At 44.1% G+C, this 26,772-nt stretch overlaps 1 protein-coding gene across 1 annotated transcript in view; it reads left to right on the forward strand.

The window, feature by feature from the left end:
* The first annotated feature begins 7,680 nt into the window (after nucleotides 1–7,680).
* Nucleotides 7,681–26,772, forward strand: part of PAIP1 (poly(A) binding protein interacting protein 1) — a 48,235-nt gene continuing 29,143 nt past the window's right edge. Inside the window, exons 1-3 of the mRNA XM_025179674.2 lie at nucleotides 7,681–8,078; nucleotides 9,849–10,018; nucleotides 14,248–14,436. Of these exons, the coding sequence (XP_025035459.2) occupies nucleotides 7,853–8,078; nucleotides 9,849–10,018; nucleotides 14,248–14,436 (585 nt within the window). The 5' untranslated portion in view covers nucleotides 7,681–7,852. The remainder of the gene's footprint in view (nucleotides 8,079–9,848; nucleotides 10,019–14,247; nucleotides 14,437–26,772) is intronic.

Here is a 26,772-nt window from a genome sequence, read left to right on the forward strand (position 1 = left end):
GTTTGACCTCCCGAGGTTCTATGGGGACGCCCACCTCGTATTTTCGTCTTTCCTAGGAATTGAGGGACCGGCCCTGGCCTGACACGCTGGAGTCTAGAGGCACAGAAGGGGGTAAAAATTGTACCTGGATGTGGTCATCTGTCTTAAGTGTATACATAGAAAGAGTAAGTTGTTACTTGGTACCATTATTTCTATTTTTCTATCTTTATCTTCTTTGTAACCACTTTTAAGATCTATATTTTGCTAGCAGTTAAGAAATAGAGCAATAGCCATTGTAACCATATGATTTATAAGCTTCCTCAATAAACCTGTAACTGTTTAAGCTTTAACCTGACTCCTTCACTTGCTGTAGCAGAACCAGGCACAATTTAAAAGAACTTCAGCCGGTCTTAAGGGACAGATATAGGGAGAGCTTGGGCATTTGGATTTGTGTCACTCCCAGGTGGCAGATCTGTTGGTTGGCAGAATTGGGGCGCTCGTCAATCTCCTCCAGGTTGCCCGCTGCAAGGGACCCCAGTCTCAGCAGTTGAAGTCTCGGGTGTATAGCACACACACACACCACTCACTGCCCTGAACGTCGGCTGACACTACATCAATGACATCATCATATGGACCCATGGAAAACAAACTTTTGAAGAATTTCACAAGGATTTCAACAACTTCCACCCCACGATCAACCTCAGCCTGGACCAGTCCACATGAGAAATCCACTTCCTGGACACTACAGTAAAGTTAAATAATGGACAAATTTCCACCACCCTATACCGGAAACCCACCGACCACCACACTTACCTTCATGCCTCCAGCTTCCATCCCAGACACATTTCTCAGTCTATTGTATATAGCCAAGCCCTAAGATACAACTGGATTTGCTCTGATCCCACAGACAGAGACTATTATCTACTTTATAGAGTATTCCTAAAACTGAAATACCCACCTGGAGACGTGAAAAAACAAATTGACAGAGCCAAAAAAGTAATCAGACATGAACTACTTCAAGACAGACCCAAAAGAGAAAATAACAGAACTCCTCTGGTTATTACCTTTAGTCCACAACTCAGACCCCTCCAGCACATTATACACAATCTGCAACCCATCTTGGAACATGATCCCTCACTCTCAGAGGCTTTGGGAGAAAAGCCTATTCTTACCTACAGACAATCCCCCAACCTGAAGCAAATTGTTTCCGGTAACCATGCCATACAACCACATCATAAGCAGCCAGGAACACAGCCCTGCAACCAAACGCAATGCCAACTCTGCCCACATATCTATACTAGTGAATTCATCACTGGGGCCAACAACATAAGCTACCAAATCAAAAGATCATTTGACTGCATGTCCAGTAATTTGATCTATGCCGTGCCAGCAATGCCCCACTGCCATATATATTGGACAAACTGGACAATCTCTGCGGGAAAGAATCAATGGACACAAATCAGATATACGTAAAGGTAACATACAGAAACCTGTTGGGGAACATTTCAATTTTCCTAATCACGGTTTAAAAGATCTTCAAGTGGCTGTCTTGTCACAAACTAATTCTACTAGCCAGATATACAGAGAAGTATTGGAATTAGAGTGACGAGGAGTCCTGTGGCACCTTATAGACTAACAAATTTATTGGAGCATAAGCTTTCGTGGGCAAAGACCCACTTCATCAGATGCATGTAGTGGAAATTCCACAGGCAGGTATAAATATACGGGCATAAGAAAAGAGTACCAATCAAGAGTAAGGCTCGAGATAACGAGGTCAATTCAGTCAGGGAGGATAAGGCCCACTTCTAGCAGCTGATGTGGAGGTGTGAACACCAAGAAAGGAGAAACTGTTTTTATAGTTGGCTAGCCATTCACAGTATTTGTTTAATCCTAAACTGATGGCATCACATTTGCAGATGAACTATAGCTCAGCAGTTTCTCTTTGAAGTCTGTTCTTAACGTTTTTTTGTTGCAGGATGGTTACCTTTAAATCTGCTACTGTGTGTCCAGGGAGATTGAAGTGTTCTCCTACAGGTTTTTGTATATTTCCATTCCTGATATCTGATTTGTGTCCGTTTATTCTTTTACGTAGGGACTGTCCAGTTTGGCTGATGTATATAGCAGAGGGGCATTGCTGGCACATGATAGAGTATATTACATTGGTAGATGTGCAGGTGAATGAACCCATAATGGTGTGGCTGGTGTAGATATGTGGGCAGAGTTGGCACCGAGGTTTGTTGCAGGGATTGGTTCCTAGTTAGACTTACTGTAGTGCAGTGTATAGTTGCTGGTGAAAATTTGCTTCAGGTTGGCGGGTTGTCCGTGAGCAAGGACTGGTCTGCCTCCCAAGGCCTGTGAAAGTGAGGGATCATTGTCCAGGATGGGTTGTAGATCACTGACGATGCGTTAGAGAAGTTTTAGCTGAGGACCGTAGGTGATGGCCAGTGGTATTCTGTAGGTTTCTTTGTTGGGCTTGTTTTGTAGTAGGAGGCTTTTGGGTACACATCTGGCTCTGTTAATCTGTTTCCTCACTTCCTCGGGTGGGTATTGTACTTTAAAGAATGCTTGGTGAGGATCTTGTAGGTGTTTATCTCTGTCTGAGAGGTTGGAGCAAATGTGGTTATACCTTAGTGCTTGGCTGTAGACAATGGATCATGTGATGTGTCTGGGATGGAAGCTGGAGCCATGAAGGTAGGTTTAGCGGTAAGTAGGTTTTCGGAAGGTGGTGTTTATGTGACCATCACTTATTTGCACCATAGTGTCCAGGAAGTGGATCTCTTGTGTAGACTGGTCGAGGCTGAGGTTGATGGCGGGGTGGAAATTGTTGAAATCGCGGTGGAATTCTTCCAGAGCCTCCTTCTCATGGGTCCAGATGATGAAGATGTCATCAATGTAGCATAAGTAGCGAAGGGGTACTAGTGGACGAGAGCTGAGGAAGCGTTGCTCCAAGTCAGCCATAAAAATGTTGGCATATTGTGGGGCCATTTGGGTGCCCATAACGATGCCACTGGTTTGGAGGTATATCTTGTCACCAAATCTGAAATAGTTGTGTGAAAGGATAAAGTTGCTCAGCCACCAGTTGTTCTGTGGCATCGTCAGGGATACTGTTCCTGACAGCTTGTATTCCATCTATGTGTGGGATGTAGTTGTAGAGAGCCTCTACATCCATGGTGGCTAGGATGGTGTTTTCTGGAAGATCACCAATGCATTGTAGTTTTCTCAGGAAATCAGTGGTGTCTCGAAGGTAGCTGGGAGTGCTGGTGGCATAGGGTCTGAGAAGAGAGTCCACATATCCAGACAGTCCTGCTGTGAGAGTGCCAATGCCCAAGATGATGGGGCATCCAGGATTTCTAGGTTTGTGGATCTTGGGTAGTAGATAGAATAACCCCGGTTGGGTTTCTAAGGGTGTGTTTGTGTAGATTTGTTCCTGTGCTTGTGTATGGAGTGTCTTGAGCAGATGGTGCAGTTTCTTAGTGTATTCCTCAGTGGGATCTGAGGAAAGTGGCCTGTAGAATGTGCTATCAGAGAGTTGTCTGGTAACCTCCTTTTGGTAGTCAGACCTATTCATGGTGACAACAGCACCTCTTTTATCAGCTTCTTTGATTATAATGTTAGAGTTGTTTCTGAGGCTGTGGATGGCATTGCGTTCCACATGGCTGAGATTACAGGGCAAGCGATGCTGTTTTTCCACAATTTCTGCCTGTGCACGTTTGTGGGAGTGGTGGGACAAAAAAGTCCTCAAGATAGGACAGACTCTTCTGCCGGGCTGAGTGTGTAGTTGGATAGATTGATGATATTGCTGGCTGAGTTAAGGGTACCACTATTGTCAGGGCTCACCAAGCGGCAGCGAGCACCGCTTGCCAGCCGCGTGGAAGTGCATGCCGCTCTACGCAAGCACTAACTGCACTGCACAGCCCCTCCAGCTTAAAATCTACTCACCATTTGTCAAGCCCTGACTATTGTGGCCCCTGTGGCAGGTAGGATTTTAGACAGTTTACATTCCTTTTTCCTCTGTAGAGAAGTGTGTAATGTAAATCTCCTGTCTTATTTTAGTAAAGTCCACCCATGTTTAATTTTGTGTGGAAGGTTGTTTTTGTTATGGAAGTCTCCAGATTTGAGAGCTCTTTTATGTTTTCCTGTTTGCTGTACAGGATGCTGATCAGGTGATTCCTCAGTTTCTTTGAGAGTGTATGGCATCATCTCTCAGCATAGTCTGTGCAGTATGTCAATTGTAATGGATTTTTCACCTTCAGTCCACTTGGTATGATGTCCATCTGCTTGCATTTGGAGAGAAAGATAATATCCGCAAATTCAATTCTCCTGCTAATGGACTCAATTGTGATGAAGGCTGGTTGGGGCACTATCTACTTAACTTTCAATAGAGGTGCAAACAGCTCTTTGAGTAGATTCCTATGTCAGGAAGGATACTATCAATTGACTTTGATTTTTATCTGCTTCATTTTAACTACCCTCAAAAAAGATATACTGGCATTAGAAAAGGTTCAGAGAAGGGCAACTAAAATGATTAGGGGTTTTGAACAAGTCCCATATGAGGAGAGATTAAAGAGACTGGGACTTTTCAGCTTGGAAAAGAGGAGACTAAGGGGGGATATGATAGAGGTCTATAAAATCATGCGTGGTGTGAAGAAAGTGAATAAGGAAAAGTTATTTACTTGTTCCCACAATATAAGAACTAGGGGCCACCAAATGAAACTAATGGGCAGCAGGTTAAAAACAAATAAAAGGAAGTTCTTCACACAGCACATAGTCAATCTGTGGAACTCCTTGCCTGAGGAGGTTGTGAAGTCTAGGACTATAACAGGGTTTAAAAGAGAACTAGATAAATTCATGGAGGTTAAGTGCATAAATGGCTATTAGCCAGGATGGGTAAGGAATGGTGTCCCTACCGTCTGTTTGTCAGAGGGTGGAGATGGATGGCAGGAGAGAGATTGCTTGATCATTACCTGCTTGATTCACTCCCTCTGGGACACCTAGCATTGGCCACTGTTGGCAGACAGGCTACTGGGCTAGATGGACCTTTGGTCTGACTCAGTATGGCCATTCTTATATTCTTACCCAATCTTCAGATACTCATTGATTCCCTTAAGACCCCCATTTTCTATACCCTCTGCTCCCTGTCTCCCACCCCCCTCTTTTTTATCCTTCCCTCCCCCTTCTCTATTTATTTTAGGTCTGCACATCCTGAACTCAGAACTCTGGTCATCTGAAGAAGTGGGCTGTGCCCACGAAAGCTCATGATACCATCTGCATGTTTTGTTAGTCTATAAAGTGCTATCAGACCATTTGTTGTCCCTATTAGGTGAGTCAAAGCACTCCTGGTGAAGATGTGCTCCACCAACTTAAGGGGGGTAGTGTGGGCAGGTATCACTCATATTTAAAAGCCAGAGCAACTATCCACTCATTCCCCTCAGAGTGGTATTAAGTTTTTAGTGCAGAGGTACCCTTAAGAGAGCTAAAGTGTAATTCTGCAATCTTAGAAAGTCATCAAACATTATGTTTAGCACAGCAAAAGAAAATTTCTTATATATTGTATAGATAGGGGTTCAATAGATATCACTAGCATTTAATTAAATATGTTCTTTATTAGTCACTACTTATGCTTGTCAGTCTTAAAACAAGGTTAATGAATCACAGCTGGGGTCTCATTTCAGTTCATTCTTATATCACACTGGTTGACTGGTACTGCCAGGGGCAATGAGGACAGTTGCCTCAGGGCCCAGTGATTTAAAAGAGTCTGGGACTTTTGGCTGCAGCTAGAGAAGCCACAGAGGTGGCCAGAGCTTCCGGCCCTTTAAATTGCCACCAGAGCCCCAGGCAGCACATGCTGAAGGGCTGGCTGGGGGATGCTAACCCCCAGCCCTGCCTCTGCTGGGGACCAGAGCCTCACACACACAAACACCAAGCCCAGGGCCCAGTGAAGGCTGGTGGTGATGATGGATGTCACCCTTAGGGTTGCCAGGTGTCCGGTATTGTACCCGACAGTCCAGTATTTGCACTCTCTGTCCAGTAAAAAAATATCAGAAAATACCGGACATGTGCAATGTCTGATATTTTCTGATTTTTCCTGCTGCGCACCGGATGGAAGCCTGGCGGGGGCGGGGAAGCGGCTGGGAGTCCCAGCTGAGAGGTGGGGCCATGATTGCTGCCAGAAGCCCTCAACTGGTTGAGTGAGAGGAGGAGGGGAAGCCTCCTCCTCGCTCATGCGTCGCCGGGAGCCTGCGCGGCACAGGCAGCAAGTGCCCAGGTCAGTCCCGCTCCCCGCCAGCCAATTTGTTCCCCCCCTTCCCAGCCATCCAGTTCTCCCCCATTTCCCCTCCTGATCTCCCCCAGCCAGCCCCCCTGCACTCCCCCAGCTCTGCTTCCCGCTGGCCAGTTCCTCTTCCTTGTCTCACCTGGCCAGCACTGCTGCACCTCTCCCTGCCCCCCCCCCTTTCTCTCAGTCCCCTCCTCCCCCTCCTGCACCTCTCCTGACACCTGTGCTTCCCGCTCCAGCTTCCTCCTGGCTAGCGCCGCTGCACCCCTCTGCTAGCTCTGTTTCCCGTTCCATTCCTCCCAGCCCCCCCCCCCCGCCAGCTGTTTCCCGCTCCCCCTTCCTCCCGGCCACCCTTGTGGCCCCCGATCCCTCCCAGCTGTGCTTGCTGCCCCCCCTTACTCTCGGCCAGCACCGTACCCTTCCAGCTGGTCCCCCCTCCCCTGATATCCCGCGGCCAGCCCTGTTCCACCTGACCCTCCCCCATGACCAGCCCTGCTTCCCGTTGCCCCCCTCATCTCCTCCGGCCAGCCCCGTTGCCGCCCCCCCCCCCCCCGTTAGCTGTTTCCAGGGTCCCCCCTTCTCGGCCAGCACCACTCCCTTCCTGGCTGGTGTGTTCCCCCCTCCCCCCCGCAATTAAGCATTTTTGGAGGTTTTTTTTTAAATGATTACCTGGTAACCGCTAGCAGCGATCCAGGTTCTCGGAGGTTGGGGGGGGGGGGGGGTTTGCTCAACAACTTTGCCCCCCCCCTTTATTTTCCTTCAACAAAATTTTTTCCTGGGCGTTTTTTTTGGGGGGGGGGGTGGTGTTTTGGTATTTTTCTTTCAGCCATCTGGCAACCCTCGTCACCCTGCTCCTTTTACAAGCGCATGGGCATGGTGTTCTAGGACCAGCATCCAACCAGTTCTGAAGCTGTAGCCAATAGCATGGCTTTTACTATAGCGAACCGCTACACCCAAGGGGCCAAATAGCCACATGTGGCTAGTGTGTTGGGCACCACGGTGCTAGGAGGTTCAAGGGAAAATGTGGTTCTCAGACCATCTGGAAGGTTCCCTGGGAATTTTGGCTGGTCGATCATTCCAGGTGAGCGAGCAATGAACCCGCTCCCCTGGATCTAGAAACACACGCGCCCCTTTCCCTTGTGTGGCTCACAAACCAGCCCCCGGAGCCCCAAAGTGGTCGCCTGGGTCACATGCCCCTAAATCCAGCCCTGCTCTTGCACAGGGGCCCAGCGGGCACAGAGCAGGCCCTTCCTCACACGGCGCCCCCCCCACAAACCTGCCCCAAACCATTCGCAGGCGCGAGGCGGGGCGAATCCTGTTCTAGTCACTGCCCTGGGGGGGGCGGGGCGGGGCTCGATCTGCCTCCCCCCGCCCAGCGGAGCACAGAGAGCCTCGGCAGGGCCCGGTTACTATGGCAATGGGGCCTTGGTGGCCTCCCGGCCGCTAGGGGCGCCGTGAGCCGCCGCCGGGCCTGGGGTGAAACTGAAAGTAAAGGGCTGCGGCTGCAGCTGCCGTGAGGGAGGGAAGCGGCCCGCGGGAGCTGTCTTGGGCCCGGCGTCTCGCTCCCTCCCATGAGTGCTTGAGCGACCCGGCTCGAGCATGTCGGACTGTTTCGACCGGGCTCCAGGAGCCGGCCGAGGCCGGGGCCGGGGCGGCGGCGCCCTGCTAAGCGGATCCGGCACCGCGGAGAGCGGGAGCAGCGGGGCCCGTCTCGGGGGCAGCGGCTTCCATAGCCCGGGGGGCGCCGAAGCGCAGCACAAGCCGGCCTTCCTGCCGGAGCCGCTACGGCCGCCCAAGACTGTACCGCCGGGCACCGGAAGCGCAGGTATTGCCCTCCCCGGGCCCGCCACCGCAGCCCCGGGGAGACCCTCCCGCCCCCTTTCTTCGCCCCTCCCCCCGCTACTGGGCACTGGGGAACCCCCTTCCCCAGCCAAGAGAGCCGTCTCGCCAGGTGCTGGGCATGGGAGCCCCCCCAATACCCTTCGCCTCCTGCCTGCTTGCTGGGATGCCCTCCTATCTAATCCCCTGCTCTAGGGGCAGCGTGGGATCAGCCCCGAGACCCATGTCTCGTCCTACTGGTGAGACCTGTGTCTCGCCCCTCGCCCAAGGGCCTTGATAGAGCAGTGACCTAACCCATGCCTATTTTATCCCCCCCCCCCCCCCCCCCCGACTGAAACAAGTGGAGTTAAGCCTGGGCAGGCAGCTGCCCGTTCCCACGAGGACCCTATCACCTTCTCGCTGATGCCTCCAGTCAGGTGGTTAGATGTGATGTTTCCATTATATATCGCCACAGGTTTCCCCTGATCTGTCATCTGCTGTGTTTTCTGCCCATCCACGCGTCTCTTTTATTTGGCACCGATTGTGAGGTTGGGATCTCCACCTTTTGTAAATAGTTACCCCCTCAGCTCTCTTACAACGGAATATTTTTTCTGTGAAAATAATTTAACTGAAGCAGCTAACAAAGACACAGTGCTAGGTATCCACACTTCGACTTCCACAACTCAGGTGGTTAAAGGTAACAAGTAAAGGTATAAAAATACACCTGAACATGCAAATACTTTTTCAAAAAAAGAAATTCAGCTTGATATTTCTCTCAGGCAATAACTTACAAGAGGGTGAATGGGAGAGGGTGTCTATTAAAATATAAATTCAGTAATTTTCATAGTATTTGACAATAAATGAGTCTTACAAGATGTATTTTTTAAAAACTGTTTAGGAATCCAGAAGATTAGCCAAATGTTTCTTCAGACACCTGTGATTTAAAAATTATGATTTCTGTGGTTTCAGATTTCTTAAATGATTGTGCACCTGCAAAATAGAAAAAATAGGCTTTTGCTTCTTTCCAGTGTATAGAAGAGGCCTGGAATGTGTTTTGTTAAAAACAAAATCATGTATGTGTTTCGGGACTGGGTTTTTTTTTAAACCAAAATTCAGAACTTCTCCACTCTAGAAATTTTTGTAATAATTAGAGAACTACTTAAGGGTGTGATTCTGCAAAAACTTATGTATGATTTACTATGAGTAATTTACTACTATTGTAGTAAATTAACCTACTTATAGTAGTAAACATAAGCAGATGCATAAGTGTTTTTATCAAAGCCTAAATTATGACATCATAAACTGAAAATTGAGCAATTGAAAGAAGAGATTTTTAGTCAGCTTGGTATAGAAATATTTTGGTAAAACATCTGAGAGAAAAAAATGTTTGCTACAGATTCAGAGCCTTCTCTCCTGTTTTAGTTAAGATATGAGAAATCATGAAAATCTGACATCCTCACAAGAATTTTTCTACCAAAACCATTGAAAACCACACTTGATATTTCTTAGAAATACTAGATTAAAAAAAAACTCTCAAAAGGTTTTTAGTGTTAGGTCTTCTTACACCTTAATGACTTAATGATCACAATATTGATTTTTAGAAGTTCTCTGCAGGTTGCCTTGTGTGTGACTCCTAAAGTCATCTTGCTTTCTCTTTCATCCACCAAGAATACTAATTCCATTGTATGGTGGTTTTCTTGTGTGAAATTGCAGAAATTTGATACATTATAGGATTGAGGTGTTAATGTAACAATGATGGCTTTTAAAATCTTTACAGAACATATCCCACAGACAAAAGTCAGCCCTATATCACAAGATAAAATTGCACCTCGTGATTGTGGATCAGCAATGGCTAAACCTCAATTGGTTGTGGCACCAGTGGCAACATCAAAATTGTCAGTGAATGCACCTGAGTTTTACCCATCAGGATATAATCCTAGTTTTACCGTAAGTGTTTGATATTCCAATTTTAATATCTAACTCAGTTCAAATTGTCAGATTTTTTTTTCTCATAATTTTTTTGTGAGAGATGTCACAGACTTGTAAGCACTAGATTACTATGTAAACTTCAGCCATGCCAGGAGTCCAGTCTTATGGCAATAAATTGGAAAGTTAAGTGATCTGAATGAATATCACAAACCCATCTTTGTTGTGGTTTGATTTTTCTGCCCTACATATGTGCATTCCTTCCTGATTACACCACACAGTGATTTGACCAGTACCCCAATAAGCAATCTCTTCCTGAGTCTGAAGTGCTGCTTCATGACTGGCTTACAAGTGTAATGCAATGGACATCTCTTCGGACCTATCTGCACTATTGTCTTCAATGATAACTCTGTAATAATTCCATTCTTGAGAAGGCATGTGTGAATTCCTGGAGTCTTGCTTTCCATTTATTCCATAATAATCACTCAGATCATTTAGCATTTAAGTTGCATTCTCTGAACAATCAACTTCAAACTTTATTTCTGTTATTATTTTGTAAATGGTGGAATTCTTTTATACAGAAAAACTGTTTTGAGAAACATAGGTGGAGAAATAAAACAGGGTTTTTTAAATATCCTTTGATATGCATATTTTTAAAATCACTTGTGATATACAAATGCTGATGTGTTGAACTGACTAACAGTAAAAACGTGTGCACTGATGAAACTAAATTCAAGTGACATCTGTGATTGGTATCTTGTATTTCTAAACATTGCCAATTTTAACAACAGCTATATTAAAACATGAGGAAAGAGAACTGATTGGTAACGGATAGAGTTGTCACTTCTAAATCAGTGGCTTGTATTTGGACCAACTTGCTATCAGCTGTTTTATCAACTAATCATCTGTAAATTAGGGATGGAGATTTGAGCTAAACCTTCACTGAAAAAAGTAGTCACTCCAGAGTAGAGGAACGTAAAAGTTGCCTTTTCTGCTCCAACGTGTTGTCATCTGCGATCATTAATGTTAATATTTTTTTATTTGATGTTGTTTAGAATGCTGATACCCATTTGCATGATTTAAGGACCAGGACAGAACTATAAAGGGAAGCAAGAGTGCATTGCTTTTTAAAATTATATTAATTTGTAATGCACAAATCAAAAGATTCAATATTTCAAAGCAGATTGCATAATTGGTGTCGGATAGAAAACTGTATACCCTGTTTAATATATGTGAACTAATGTTAAGATGTTTAGTGATTATTTGATCAGATCTCACAACCAAAGGACTGTAGATTTCAGTTAATTAAAAATCCCTTTCAGGGAATTAGTTTACCAGTTGGTTAAATGATTAAATGGGGACAGGCTGGGCTGGAGTGGTCCTTCAAGTGCTGGCAGGAGCTGCTCCAGAGCCCAGCTGATTCTGACCCCCCACAGGGCTGGGAGTTGGCAGCCCAATGTGGGTTGGAAGCAGCAGCCCCGTGCGGCGTGGCGGCCACTTCTCGCCCAATGCTGTGCTTCCAGCTCTCATTCTGTGGGGGCTTGCTGGGGCTGGAGCAATTACCCCTGGATAATGCTTATTTGGTAACCAGTTACCTGTTAGTATTCCTAATCCCTTTAGCTCTTTTTTGCAAAAATAAGCAGTTGAACTCTGTTGTTCAGGTCCAAATCAAATTGCATAATTACTTTCTGCCTAATACTTTTCCCAATTCATTTGTAATATTCTTTACTTCATAGTCTTGTCTGAAGCATAGTGTTGCTGTTGACCGTTAAATAACTGCTATCATTCAGAGACAACTGAAGTGGTTCTTATAGCTTGTATTTAAACTTGCACAGCTATTTGGAGTCCTTTAGAGTAAGATGCTATTTGGCCATAAAGAAGCTGCTAATGGTATCTGTATTTCAGTTTATCACGTTTCGGAGTTAATTTTAAGACTGTTCTTTTTGTTAATACTTTATTTTTTTAAATTTAGTCATGGGTTTACAGAGATAGAATTAAAAACAGCCTCTCCCACTTGCATCTGGAAAAAGTCTTGGTGGAGTTGGGCGTTTGGGTGGATGAAGGGTTAGGATCCAGATTAATGTGGTTTGAGCAGAGAGCATGAAGAACTTCCTGCATCCTGGAGTGGTTTCTGTGGGTGGGCCTGACCTAGCACCAGCTGTTTCTTGCAGGGAAAGAGCAAGTCCCATATTTCTCTGCCCCTAGTCCAGCTGGGATTAGCAGCTAAGCCTCAAACAAGGTAGGGATCACTCTCTTGGATGTCCCCAACCCTCCCTCTCTGCCGGGGATGATTTACCTCTCCATAGCCTACTCTGAACACTCAAAAAATCAGGAGCCTGTGCTGCTGCAGAGGGGCACTTGATTACTCTTGCAAACTCCCTTGGCTTCCTTATGAGAGAGTCATTTTTTCTGAGGAGAAGCAAAGAAACTTGTGGTAGATATCAAATATGTACATGGCTCAGATTTCTGCAGGAACAGAATGTATGATAATATCATCAGTGTCACCTGAGCAGAAGGCTAGTGTGCTTTCACATCAGTAACTACTGCCACAATTCATTAGCAAAGGGGGTAAGTCCTATAAGATTCATCTGCTACATATATAATCTAAAGGCAGAGGAGTATCTTTTCTGCGAAGTCTAAAGAAATCTACAGATTGGACCTCTCTGGTCTGACACCCTCAAGACCTTTGCGGTCCCAGATGAGGGATTTTGCTGGGCCAGGGGAGGTCATTTTTGGACCCTGGCCTCTCAGCCAGCTCCCCACCTCCCGATAGCCCTGCTGTCCTGCCAATCTTGTGGGCAGCCATCACTGCTTTGCTGCCCTCATCCACCTCCCTATACTACGGCAGAACAAGCTTGTAGCCAAATCTTTTTAACAAATTTTCTTTGATTACTTTTCTTTATAAAGAAATCCTTTGAGATTTACCATTGAAAGGTGTTATATAACAGCATTATTGTTTTATTAGTCGACTGAGGGTTCTTTAAGGTGTAGTGCTAGATTTAAATTGACCCTTTATCAGGTGCTACCAAGTTAGTCCGGTATTGGTAGCATTAACATGTATGATGTATTTTTCCCTCCCATTGGATACACAATGTCCTAAGATATAATGCTTCAAAACTGTACTACACTAGAGCTACATATGATGGATGTGGTAAAGAAGTTATCCTTTAAACTACAGAAGGTTCATATTAACATAGGGATATTTGTAAGCTATTGAAGCTTGAGGTCATCCTCAAAAAATGAATTCATTTTTATCCTCCTCCCAGATGAATTGTCATCTTCCTCCCATCTCCAAGTCCTTCATTTTTCTACCAATAAAGGTGTCCAGTACATCTCAGTAACTGTTGCTTTTATTTTTTGTAGTGTCTGCACAGCCCGCTGGCTATGCAACCAATTTTTGAGGATGTTATTTGAACCTACACCTGTTCTTTTGTACCTGTCTAATCTGAACTGTGGTTGCTATGCAATAACTCAGGCATTATGGGAAATAATTTTATTTTAGAATACTTAATTTTTTCACTTAATAGTTTACTGGAATATCATAAAGACTGATACTACATAATGTAGAAGAATGTTTTGTAAGCTGTATGAGGATTTGTTAATTAAGTATTGCATAAAACAGTGTGTGTAAAATCCATTGCAAAGTTTAGTATTGCTCAGATATTTAAAATTGACAACTATGTTTCAATAATATTTTAACTCATTGTAGAAAGGATTTGTCTTCATATATGGTCTAAAGGAGTCTTTACCAAGCCACAGCTCCCAAAAGTACTCTTGGTTCAATTTGATCCTTTCAGTAGAGTCTGTAACTTATTAACTAGTCATTGGTTTAATTTAGGTAATGCGTGATCCTGTATAATTAACCAGATACATGTTTTTATTTAATTTTAATACAAGGGGGAAATGTGAAATTGTTAAAAAATAAAATGTTTGGAAGTAATTGAGGCCACAAGCTTAGGAAGATTCAGAAAAGGATTAGAAATATATATGTTTAACAAGAATATCCAGAGTTATTTTGGAGAGGCTATTAACCTTCATTCTTCTTGGTTTAAATTAATGTCCACCTATTAGAGATTAGGATGAAATTATTGTGGGGGGTGGTCATCTTACAGCTGCTCACAGCAGGGTTCTTACACTTTCCTTTGAAATATCTGGTATTGACCACTGTTAGAGATAGGATACTGGCACATATTATGTAGATTGCTTTTTAAGTAGCTTTTAACCAAAGGTATACTACTCCATTGCTGTAGGATTCTGCTTTTGAAGATGGATGTGATGGTTATCCAACTCTGACAGAATATGTGCAAGATTTCTTAAATCATCTCACTGAGCAACCAGGCTGTTTTGAAACTGAAATAGAGCATTTTGCAGAGACATTGAATGGTTGGGTCACTACGGATGAAGCATTACAAGAGCTTGTTGAACTCATCTATCGACAGGTAGTTTGTGTTCTGATTTATAGCATTGTTCTATTGTAGATTTTTTGCTACAGAGCATCACTTTATTAAGATACACATCACCAGGAATCCTAGTTTTCCATAATTAACCCCCCCCCCCCCACAAAATTCTCAGGTTAAAAAACAAACATAAAAATCCATGTTATCAACACTTAAAATGAAATATAGCAGCAGAGACCCCACTGCCAAGACTTGACAGCATTAATTTCCCATATCCCTCTTGTGTGCTAGTGATATGGGGTTCTCCTGTGTGTGTGTTTATTTTTTACAAAATGTAAGAAATAAAGATTGTCTGTAAAAACTTCTGTGGATTTTTTGCAGCAAATGGGTATCTAGGATTGTTGCATATCACCATATATCAACTTCCATTTCTGTATACATATAATATTTTAATAATGTATTTTCATTCATATTAGGGATGTGAAAGCTTAACTGGTAAGCATCACCCTTAACGGGTGACGCTTACCGGTTCTGGTGAATTTGTAGGGATGGAGCAGTTCCCTGCCAGCCAGAACAGGGGGTTGCTCCAGCTCTGCATGGGGCCTACCACAGACTGGGGCTGCTGTAGTCATTGAGAGCAGCTCCTGTCTGTGGCAGGCCTGAGCCCATCATGGACAGAACTGACCCGAAACAACCACTGCCTGTGGTGGGGAGGGAATGCGCCATACCAGCCCTTGCTTGTGTCAGGGTGGTGGAGAGCGGCTGCCCCCCGCCCCCCCCCCCCAGCAACCTCCTCTTTAATCAGTTAACCAGTTCAACATAATGTTTATCCAGTTAACCAGTTGAATGGAATTTTACTTTCCTAATTCATATGTAATATTGAAGTTTCTAGGAAAAGCTTTTGCCCTGTACATTGAAAATAGTGACTGGAAGTGGTTTACCGTTTCATTGCTGCAAGGAAAAGAAAAATATCACTTGGTTGGTCACACCTCTATTTCCAGTTGTATTCATTTTTGTATTGCTCTGATAACATCTTGCAACTTGGGCATAAACATTGTCAGTGCTTGAAAAAAAGCAAACACAACAGTGAGCCTCAGAGCTTAGGTCAGTGCACTCGGGTTTGCTCTCTGGAGTTAAAAGTAGTAATATAGATGCTAGGGCTGGAGATGGGGTTCTAAAACCTGGAAAAAAGCATGGAGCTCAGAGCCTGGGTTCTGGCCTGAGCCCAAATGTTTCCACTGCTATTTTTAGATCCATAGTGCAAGCCGGTTGACCTGGGATATGAGACTTGTTGCTGCCTGTCTTTGAATTTTTTTTTTCCTATTTGCCATGTACACATACCCTTACTATGAGATTCACTGTTCTGTGGGATTTGAAAGAGATACTTGTAGTCATACTTCTGAGGTTCAGTTTTAGTGCCTTGCCATTTGAGGGCTGCCAGGGGAATATATTTAAGTTCGTATCATAGAGGTTTATGAAAAGTGACAACAGGTTCCTCTGAATCCTTCTTCTCTAAACATGAACAAGCCAGTTAATTACTTCCTAGAACTATTATTGCAGATTTTCTGTGAACTCAGACTAAGGATGTTAAGTATCGGGTAATTGATTAATTGAAGAGTTGATTCATTTTTGCATTGACTATTTGATGAGTCAGTAGGATGCCTCCACCTTCGAAGTGTAAAGGCGAAAGTGCCAAAGCCCCGGGGTCAGCTGGGGAGTCCCCAGCTGATCCTGGGGTCCACGCAGCACTTCCACTTTGAAATGTTGCTAGGAGCCTAACACTGGGCTCTCCGCAGAATTCAAAGCGGCAGCGCCGCATGGAGTGACTGACCCTGGGCTTCATGTGGCGCTGCTGCTTTGAAGTACCCCCGTCTGATTCCCCTCCCCCTTGCTGCCTCTGTCTGATACAGGCAGCAAGGTGCGGGAAGTGATTAGTCGGCTGTCCTGTCTACTATCCGATAAGAATTTGCTTATTGGATAGTCGGCTAGTCCTTCACATCCCTAACTCAGACAGACATTGCTGCATCATTTAAAATTGTCAGTTTTTGAGGATTTTCTTCTTAACAGAGATTTACTTTAAAAAATAACAGCTGAGACTGTAAAACAATAGAAGGACCTACCAGTGTTGCTTTACATGGCTCAAACTGGGAAACACTTCTCTACTAGGGATGTAAAATCCCATTTAATTGGGGAGGTGGGCAGGGGGACCACTCTGACTAGGCTGTTCCAGGCCCTGCCTCCAGCAGGCCTCGCAGGGTTGGCATAGCCCACAGTGGACAGGGAGCTGCTCCAAGAACTGGTAAATCTTACCCATTAAGGATAAGGCTAGTCAGTTAACCATTGTCTCCATGCTGAAGGTTCTGTGCTCCCATTGGAATGTATCTGTTTTGGAAGGTCATGATTGAAGAAAGCTAATCTCTGGAGTAAAGAGGTTTAATCCCATGGATGGTCATGAATATGAGGCTGGAGATCTTGAATTGAATTATAGGAGAGGCATTGAAAAGAACAGTGTAATAAATGTTATCAGTTGCTTTTCCAGGGCTTTTACTTACATTTATGCAATGTTTGTAATTACCACTTGTTACAGAAAGTGAAAAATAACCAATATTAATTAAAAAAAATTGTATACAGCTTTAAAATAGAACTTTAATTATTCTAAAATATTTCAGGAGGGTGTAAGTTTATGAAGTAGGTTTGGTATCTGATGTGTGAGATGATTGGAAAAATATTGAGCTGAATGAATGGTTGATCAGTCATATAGGAGCCTAGCCTGTACACATTTTCTCAGATTTTTTTCCAAAAAGACTGATTGCAATTAAGCAAACAGTTCTTTCTTGCCCTGATAAAGAAAGTAAGCATGATTGGGCAGCATCACTATTATTTCTCCAATTTTAATTATCCTCGAGCACCATGAATAGAGAACTAATGTGTGCAACTCAAGTTTAATGAGGAGTATAGAAGGAATAGGCAAAATTGTTTTCTCGTATATTAATATGGAAGAAGTAAGGAGGTTTCATTTAGAGTGAAATTGTCTGACAGTTTTAATGGTGTTTAACAATTAGCCAGTTTCTTGCTTTTGCTTGGTTTTTGACTCTGAGTACATCAAATGAGATAGGGAGCCCGGCTGAGGTAGATCACCCAACGTAATACAGTGTATATGGAGCCCCAGTGCACACAATTTTAAACATAAGGTACTTATAATATCGAAACTGAAAAGCTTGCAAGTCTGTAGGTAAAACACAATATAATTGAGTTCCCCATCTACTAATTAGGCATACACAAAAATAATTGTATCATTCTAAATAGCATTATGCTTTTACCAACTTAATTCATTTTTCAGCATCTGATCTATTACCAAAATTTCAAACAAATCAATTCGTGTGTTATAAACACTTGCTCAGTCGATGCTGTCCTAAAAAAACAGAAGTAGTTTTAAAAAAAAAAGTCTGAATTCTGTCTTTCATGATTTGACATGTACAACTTTTTGCCATTTTGATGCAACGGTGTTGTCATACTGTTCTTTGGAAACATAGGATTTGCACTAATACCCAGAATACAGGCAGTCCCCGGGTTACATACAAGATAGGGACTGTAGGTTTGTTCTTAAGTTGAATCTGTATGTAAGTCGGAACTGGTGTCCAGATTCAGCCGCTGCTGAAACTGACCACCAGTTCTGACTTACATACAGATTCAACTTAAGAACCCCAAGCTTCCCCAGGTCAGCTGCTGCTGAAACTGATCAGCGCTGATTCCAGGAAGCCTGGCGCAGAGCAACTCTGCCTCGGGCTTCCTGTAGTCAGCGCTGGTCAGTTTCAGCAGCGGCTGACTTGGGGACGCCTGGGGCAGAGCAGCTGGGGTGCTGCTGGGTTGCTCCAGTAGCACCGCTCCTCGGCGCTACTGGACCAACCCAGCAGCACCCCAGCTGCTCTGCCCCAGGCGTCCTGATTCAGCCACTGCTGAAACTGACCAGCAGCGGCTGAATCAGGACCTGGAGCAGAGCAGCTGGGGTGCTGCCGGGTTGGTCCAGTAGTGCCCAGAGCAGCGCTGCAGGACCAATCGACAGCGCCCCAGCTGCTCTGCTCCAGGGTCCAAAACAAAAGCCTGGTCTGCTGGGGGGGGGGCACACTAGCCACGCCCCGCCCCCCCCAGCAGACCAGGGACACCAGGAGCAGAGCCGCAGCGGCAGCAGACCACAGGCACCGGGACTGGAGCGGCAGCAGCGGGCGGGTTCCCGCGCTTCTGAGGCTTTGCTCTGGCAAAGCCTCAGAAGCGCGGGAACCCGCCCGGTGCCCCTGGTCTGCTGGAGACGGTCTCCAGCAGACCAGGGGCACCAGAGCAGCTTACGAACGGGGCTTTCTCGCCCCGGAGCTCGCAGGTAGCAATCCGCTACCTCGACCTCCGGGGCGAGAGCCCCATTCGTAAGTGCGGATCCGACATAAGTCGGATCCGCGTAAGTCGGGGACTGCCTGTATTCCATTTTTAAATATTAGAGAAGGATAAATTTTTAGCATTACGTTCTATCAGCTACATTTTGGGTGTCAGTAAAGAAATGGCTTTGCTTTTGATTCCACCTCTGACCTTGGTTGGCTCAGTCATGTTGGCAAAATAATGAAAAAGTTCCAGGGAAAATGGATTTTCCGTTTTGTTCATGTGTGAGTCTAGTTCATCACTGAGATCAGATTCCAGTAAAATTGTAACACTTTCATCAACCTATAATCTTTCAAATCTCTTTGAAGCCTCTTTCAGTTATGTTTGTAATTTTAGTACCCTCTTATGTCAAATGTGTGCTATTTTGATGGTCACCTTTTTGCATGGTGCAAATTTATCGCAGTTGAATGCAAATACAGACACATTCTTCCTAAAAGATTCAGAGTGGTTTAGGGAAATTGGGGCACTTTTTTTTTTTTTTTTCAACCAAGCATTAAGACAATTGGTAGGGTTTTGTTTTGTAATATAGTGTTGGTACTTCATCAGTGGGTTTTAAATAGTTTTGAATGTTAGGCATTTTGGATTACCTTATTTTATTTTCATTAAGCAAATGGTAAAGACCTCCATGTCGGTATTTTTCTCATCCTTCTTGAAAGGCATCTTTTGCATCCTGACACACAGCTGTATTATTTTAATTTCAGATGTCTAATTAACAATTAAATAGGAATGTGTTTTTCCTGTATGGAATCTAACCACTATTTGATTCTTTTTCCTGATTGCCAAATTTATATTCTCAGTGTTGACTCTTAATTCTTGTATTTCTCTATTTGCAGTGGAGTCAAAATGTAAACTTGTCTGTAGTATATTGAGGCAAAAGTGCTTTGATTTTCTCTTATTCACTTTGTGCTATACTGAAGCTGATATAACATAAGAGAACTTTGTATCTTTCCTACCAAATTCAACTCTGGAATAATCACAGAATTTTCTATTTTTGGGGTGTCACAGACAAGTTTCTTCTGAAAGAAATTGAAGTTGACAAGTTCCTAGAAGTTCTGATTATGATGCCTGTATTGAAACTCTGTTGCTTGAAGCATCCTCAAATTAATCAATTTTCTGTTATTTCACTTCAATAGACAAAATTTCAGCAACATAATTGATTTTGAAGAATCAAAAGAAATAGCATGACTCTATTATCCATTTTCATAGACATAGTGACATAGAATCACAAAACTGAAAGGAACCTCAAGAAGTCATCCAGTCCTATCCACTGCATTCATGGCTGAACCAAACACCATCTTAGAGCACACCTACTAGGTGCTTGTCTAATCTGCTCCCAAAAAATCTCCAATAATGGAGATTTCACAACATCACTAGGCAATTTATTCCAGTGACTAAGCACCCGGACAGAAAGACTTTCCTAATGTCCAACCTAAACCTCCCTTGCTTCAGTTTAAGCACATTGTTTCTTGTCTTGTCATCAGAGGTTATAGAGAATAATTTTTCTCCTTCCTCCCTGTCACAACCTTTAAGGTACTTGAAAACTGCTATTTGGTCCTGTCTGTCTTCTCTTTTCCAGACTAAACAAACCTAATCTTTCAATCTTCCCTCATAGGTCATGTTTTCTTGACCTTTAATCACTTTTGTTGCTCTTCTCTGGACTTTTTCTAATTTGTACACATCTGTCCTGAAATGTGGTGCTTAGAACTGGACACAGTACTCCAGTGGAGGCTAGGGATGTGAAGGACTGGTCAACTATCTGATAAGCAAATGCTTATCAGATAGTCGACAGGATAGTCAAATAGTTGCTCCCTCTCTTCCCCCCCTCCCCCCCCCCCGTTGCCTCGGTCATAGGCAGAAAGAGGGGGAAGAAGAGGGGATACTTCAAAGTGGCAGTGTCGCTTGAATCCTGGGGCCAGACTCCAGGCGGCACTGCCACTTTGAAACACCACATGTAGCCCAAGGCCAGCTGGGGTGTCCCCAGGCTGCTCGCAGCATTTCAAATCATCAGCACTGTGTAGAGCTCGGGATTCCCCAGCTAATCCCGGGCTCCACTCAGTCCTGCCACTTCGAAACGTTGCAGGGAGCCCGATGCCCAGCTCCTCGCAGCATTTCAAAGTGGCAGCTCTGTGTGGAGCCCGAAATCAGTCCCCAGCTGACCCTGAGCTCTGCAGCGCTTTTGTCTTTGAAGTGTAACAACAGCCCTGGCAAACAGCATCGACAGTTCAATTAGTCAATACCTAACGTCTTTAACGGAGGCCTAATCAGCACAGAATAGAGCGGAAGACTTACTACTTGTTTATTACTTTTCAACACTCCTGCTAATAAATCCCAGAATGATGTTTACTTTTTTTTGCAACAGTGTCACGGTGCTGACTCATTTAGCACGAGGTCCACTATGACCTCTGGACACCTTTCTGCAGTACTCTTTCCTAGACAGTCATTGCTCTTTTTGTATGTGTGCAACTGATTTTTTTTCCTTCTTAAGTGGAATACTTTCCATTTGTCCTTGTTAAACTTTATCCTATTTCCCTGAAACTATTTCTCCAGTTGGTCTAAGCTATTTTGAATTATAATCCTATCCCCCAAAGCACTGGCAAACCTTCCTATCTTGGTATTGTATGCAAACTTTGTAAGTATACTCTCTAGGCCATTATCTAAATTATTCATGAAGATATTGAACAGAATCAGTCCGAAAACTGATCTCTGCAGAACCCCACTCATTATCGCCTTCCAGCATGAATGTGCACCATTGATAAATACTCTGAGAATGAGTAGGTCCATCTACTCATTGTATTTGTATTTCTCTATTTTGTTAATGAGACAGTCATGTGAAATTGTATCAGATGCCTTACGAATGTCTGGATATACAACATCTGCTTCCCCACTTTGCATCAACAAGACTTGTTACCCTGTCAAATAAAGCTATCAGGTTGGTTTGATGAAATTTGTTCTTAACAAATCCATGCTGATTGTTACTTATCTTATTGTCTTCTACATGTTTGCAAATTGATTCCTTAATTATTTACTCCCATTATCTTTTCTGCTGCAAAAATTAATCTGACTAGTCTGTAATTTCCTGGATTATTCTTATTTCCCATTTACAGATGGGCACTATACTTGCTCTTTTCCAGTCTTCTCGAATCTCTTTTGCCTTCCATGACTTTTCAAAGATAATAGAAGATATCTGAGCCATTAGCTCAGTTAGCTCTCTGAATATTGTAGGATGCATTTTATCAGGCCCTGATAACCTGAAGACATCTAACTTGTCTAAGCAATTTTGAATTTGTTCTTTCCCTATTTTAGTTTCTGATCCTACTCCATTTTCACTGGCATTCACTGTTAAGCATCCAATCACCACCAACCTTCTTGATGAAAATGGAAACAAAGAAGTCATTAAATACTTATGCCATTTCCACATTTTCTGTTGTTTTTCCTCCTTAATTGAGAAACAGCCTTACCCTATCCTTGGTCTTCCTCTTGGTTCTAATGTGTTTGTAGAATGTTTTCTTGTTACCATTTATGTCTCTAGCTAGTTTGAGTTTGTTTTATGCGTTGGCCTTTCTAAATTGGTCATTATTTGCTTGTACTGTTTGTTTGTATTCATCCTTTGCAGTTTTACCTAATTTCCATTTTTGTAGGACTCTCTTTTTTCATTTTTAATCATTGAAGATCTCCTGGTTAAGCCAGGATGGTCTCTTGTCATATTTTCTATCTTTTCTACACAGTGGAATAATTTTGTCTTGTGCCCTTGAAGTCTCTTTGAAAAATGCCAACTGTCATGAATTGTTTTTCCTCTTAGACTTGATTCCCATGCGACCTTGCCTACCAACTCCCAAAGTTTGTTAAAGCCTGTCTCTTTATTTTGCTTCTGTCCCTCTCCCCTCAACCATCCCTTTGAATTATGAACTCTATCATTTCATGATCACTTTCACCCAAGCTGCCTTCCACTTTCAAATTCTCAGCTAGTTCTTTCCTATTTGTCACAATGAAATCTAGAACAGCCTATCCCCTAGTAGCTTTTTCACTTTCTGAAATTAAAAATGTCTCCAGTACATTCCAGGAACTTGTTGAATAATCTGTGACTGCTGTGTTATTTTGCAACAAATGTCTGTAGTTGAATTCCGCCATCACCACTAAACCCTGTGCTTTGATATTTTTTGTAGTTCTTTAAATAAAGATTTTAAAGAAGCCTCGTCTCTCTCTTCTTCCTGATATGATTGTCTGTAATAGACCCCTATCATGATATCCTTGTTTTTTACCCCTTTTATTTTTACCCAGAGACTTGCAATAAATCTATTTCTTTTCATTTTAACTTCAGTCCAAGTATATACATTTTTAATATATATAGCAACACCTCCTTTTCCCCCCTGTCTATTCTTCCTGAACAAGCAGTAAACTTCTATCCCAGTATCCCAGTGGTGTATTATCCCACCAAGTCTTTGTGATGCCAGCAATGCTATAATTGTAATTTTACTAGCATTCTGAGTTCTTCCTGCTTACCTCTGTACGTCTCACATTAGCATACAGACATGTAGGATATTGATTTGATTTCCTCCTTGTCCATTTCTGTCTTCTCTCCTTTATCCCTGCTATTACAGCCCATGCTTCCCCCCAATTTCTGACTCTTTTCTCACATCTCCATGTTTGATTTACCTGTGAGCTTTGGTCACCTGTCCCCTTTGAACCTAGTTTACAGCTCTTCTCACTAAGTTATGTAGCCTGTATCCAAATGTGCACTTCCCCTTCATCAGTAGATGGATCCCATCTCTGCTTAGCAGTCCTTCCTGGAACAGCATCCTATGGTCAAGGAAGCTGAAGCCTTCCTGACTACATCATCTTCATAGCCAGGCATTCACCTCCAAGATGCTTCTGTCTCTGTCTGGGCATCTACCTTTGACCAGAAGAGTTGTAGAGAATACCACCTGTGCTCCATACTCCTTCACCCATACTTCCAAAGCCCTGTAGTCACTTCTGGTCTGCTGAGGGTGATACTGCATGGTGTCATCAGTGCCCACATGGATGAGCAGTATGTGGTTATAGTCAGAGAGCTGGATAATTGTTAAAAATCCCTCTGTAATGTCTTGGATATGGGCCCCTAGCAGGCAGCATACCTCCTGGGATGCAGTGTCAAAGTGAGAGATGGTTGTCTCAGAAGAGTGTCCAACCATCACTCCCCTGTGGTTTCTCTTGGTAGTGGTGGCTGGAAACCTTCCAGTCTTGGGGGTAAATGGCTTCTCTTCCACTTTAGGGTGTCATTCTTCATCTCTCGTTGCCAAGGCAGCATAATGGTTTTCCATCTCTGTGGTGGGTGAATTAGGGAGTAGGGGTAGAACATTGCCTGCTGCCAAAAATAACCAGCTGCCGGAGCTCTCTCTTTCACCCTGGTGTTTTGATAGCAGTCCCTTGTAGCTGGATTGCCTCCTCGGCCTTGCATGTATCCCCACCTGCTTCCTGATATATTCTGCCATCCAGCACCTTTCACACTGGATGGTTTCTTCCCTTCCCCCCTCCCCGCCCTTCTAGATTTCTGTGAGTGGGAACTTTAGGCCACAGTCTGCAAATCTATGCTAGGATCGGGGCATTTAGGTTGTCTATCTGGATAGAGGTGCAAGTGGAGGAGATGGAGTAGCATTGGTGCAAGTAATGGGGCCCTTTCTAATCATACTGATTATATTTGTATTCCCTCTCTAATTCCCTTTTGTGATATCCTGGTTGCTTAGCTTCTTGCTTTTAAGGCCTTCTCTCTTTGATCACAAGGTTGATTGAGGCTGCTCAGAGATGATCAAGGGAACAAAGGTTAAAACAGTCCCCAGATACACAATCCCAATTGACTCAGTAACTGAAATACAGGCAGTCCCCGGGTTACGTACAAGATAGGGACTGTAGGTTTGTTCTTAAGTTGAATCTGTATGTAAGTCAGAACTGGCGTCCAGATTCAGCCGCTGCTGAAACTGACCGCCAGTTCTGACTTACATACAGAATCAACTTAAGAACCCCCAAGTGTCCCCAAGTCAGCTGCTGCTGAAACTGATCAGCAGCTGATTCCAGGAAGCCTGGGGCAGAGCAACTCTGCCTCGGGCTTCCTGTAGTCAGCGCTGGTCAGTTTCAGCAGCGGCTAAATCAGGACGCCTGGGGCAGAGCAGCTGGGGTGCTGCTGGGTTGGACCAGTAGCGCCCAGAGCGGCGCTGCGGGACCAACCGGCAGCACCCCAGCTGCTCTGCCACAGGCATCCGGAGAAAAGCCTAGTCTGCTGGGGGCGGCGTACTAGCTGCGCCCCCCCCCCCCCCCCCACCCCAGCAGACCAGGAAGACACGGGCGGCGGACCGAGACGCACTGCGGTCCCGCCGCCTGGGTCCTCTGCGGCTTTGCTCCCCATCTCCCTGGTCTGCTGGAGACCAGCAGACCAGGGAGATGGGGAGCAAAGCCTCTGAGGACGCCGGCAGCGGGACAGCTGCGGGGCGTCTGGGCTGTCCCACTGCCGGCTTCCCTCGCGGCTTTGCAAAGCCTCGGGGAAGCCGGCAGCGGAGCAGCCCGAGCCCCCCCCCACGACTTTGCAAAGCCGCGGGGAAGCCGGCAGCGGAGCAGCCCAGGCGTGCCTGGGTTGCCCCGCTGCCTGAGCCCCTCCACGGCTTTGCTCTGCGTCTTCCTGGCCTGCAGACCAGGGAGACGCAGAGAAAGCCCCAGAGTACACGGGCGGCAGGACCGCGAGGTCCTGCAGTCCGTGTACTCTGGGGCAGCCCCGTTCGTAACTGCGGATCCGACATAAGTCGGAACCGCGTAAGTCGGGGACTGCCTGTAATCAGACACACACATACAATCAAGTAAACTCACCCTAAGATTAATACTCGCTCGCATCTTATTTGTTCAGTGAGAGGATTTCCTTCTTCTCCTCTCTAATGCCCTGTTCCTAATTTAATGTTTGTTTTAATTATTTCAGTCCAGTCAGCCATTTGTTTTGTACCACATTCTTTCTTCAGTTTGAAGCACCTTGAGTCAAATTCATATGCTAATGTTTTTAGTCACTTTATTTCACAGGACAATAGCTTGTGCATTTAGCTTTTCCTTTTACAAGAGAAACCACCATCTATGTGAATTCAGCACTGAAGACTTAAGAATAAAATGAATTAGCTACCTTGGTAAAGAGCAATCTTATCAAATGCCAGTACACCTCCTTTTAGTTTCTAGTAAACCAAACCCTCTTAACATTTCAGTTGCACCAAGTCTCATGTCTTTAGCATCTGACAGTTGATTTTAACTGCTAGCCATGTCCTTCTTTCTAATCACTAATTTTTTTACCCATTGCCCTTGTAGAGGGCTCTCTAAATTTCATGGTGGGTGTGACAAAAGTCTTGATGTCCTTCCACTTTCAGTTTCAAGAATAATTTTTTATTCACAGATCAAAATGTTTCTTCTAATAAAAACACAGACTTGCAAATATTTTGCTGATTTTTATTTTTAGATCACTCTGAAATAAAATTTAGATCTCCCTTTCTCCCAGAATTTAAATATTGTCCTTTCTTTAGGTGAGCAGGGAGAAAATCAAGGTTTTGCAATCTTGACTAACTTTTATAATGGCTTTGATTCTGTTTTTCAGATGTTAAGTGCTTTGCCTGTTGAGTGATGCACAAGCATTTTAGTTGAACTTGTTGCTATTTAATGTTGACAACATTCTTAGATGAAAGTTCAGAAACACCTAAGTATTGATGTTTAGGTAAACAATAAATTATTACTTGAAGGTAACTTTCAAATACACTGGGCATTGGGATGTGAAGGGGAGGAGGAATTAAGGACATGCAGAATCACAGGGTTAGCAGGGATTGCAAGAGTCATCCAACCCCCAGTCAAGAGACAGGTTTTGTTGTATGTAATCCATCCAAGACTATAGGCTCCCAACCTCCTTTTTGAAAACCTCCAGTGAAGGGGCTTCCACAACCTCCCTACAAAGTCTGA

Source organism: Pelodiscus sinensis, chromosome 6 (assembly GCF_049634645.1).
Source record: "Pelodiscus sinensis isolate JC-2024 chromosome 6, ASM4963464v1, whole genome shotgun sequence".
NCBI classification, from domain to species: Eukaryota; Metazoa; Chordata; order Testudines; family Trionychidae; genus Pelodiscus; species Pelodiscus sinensis.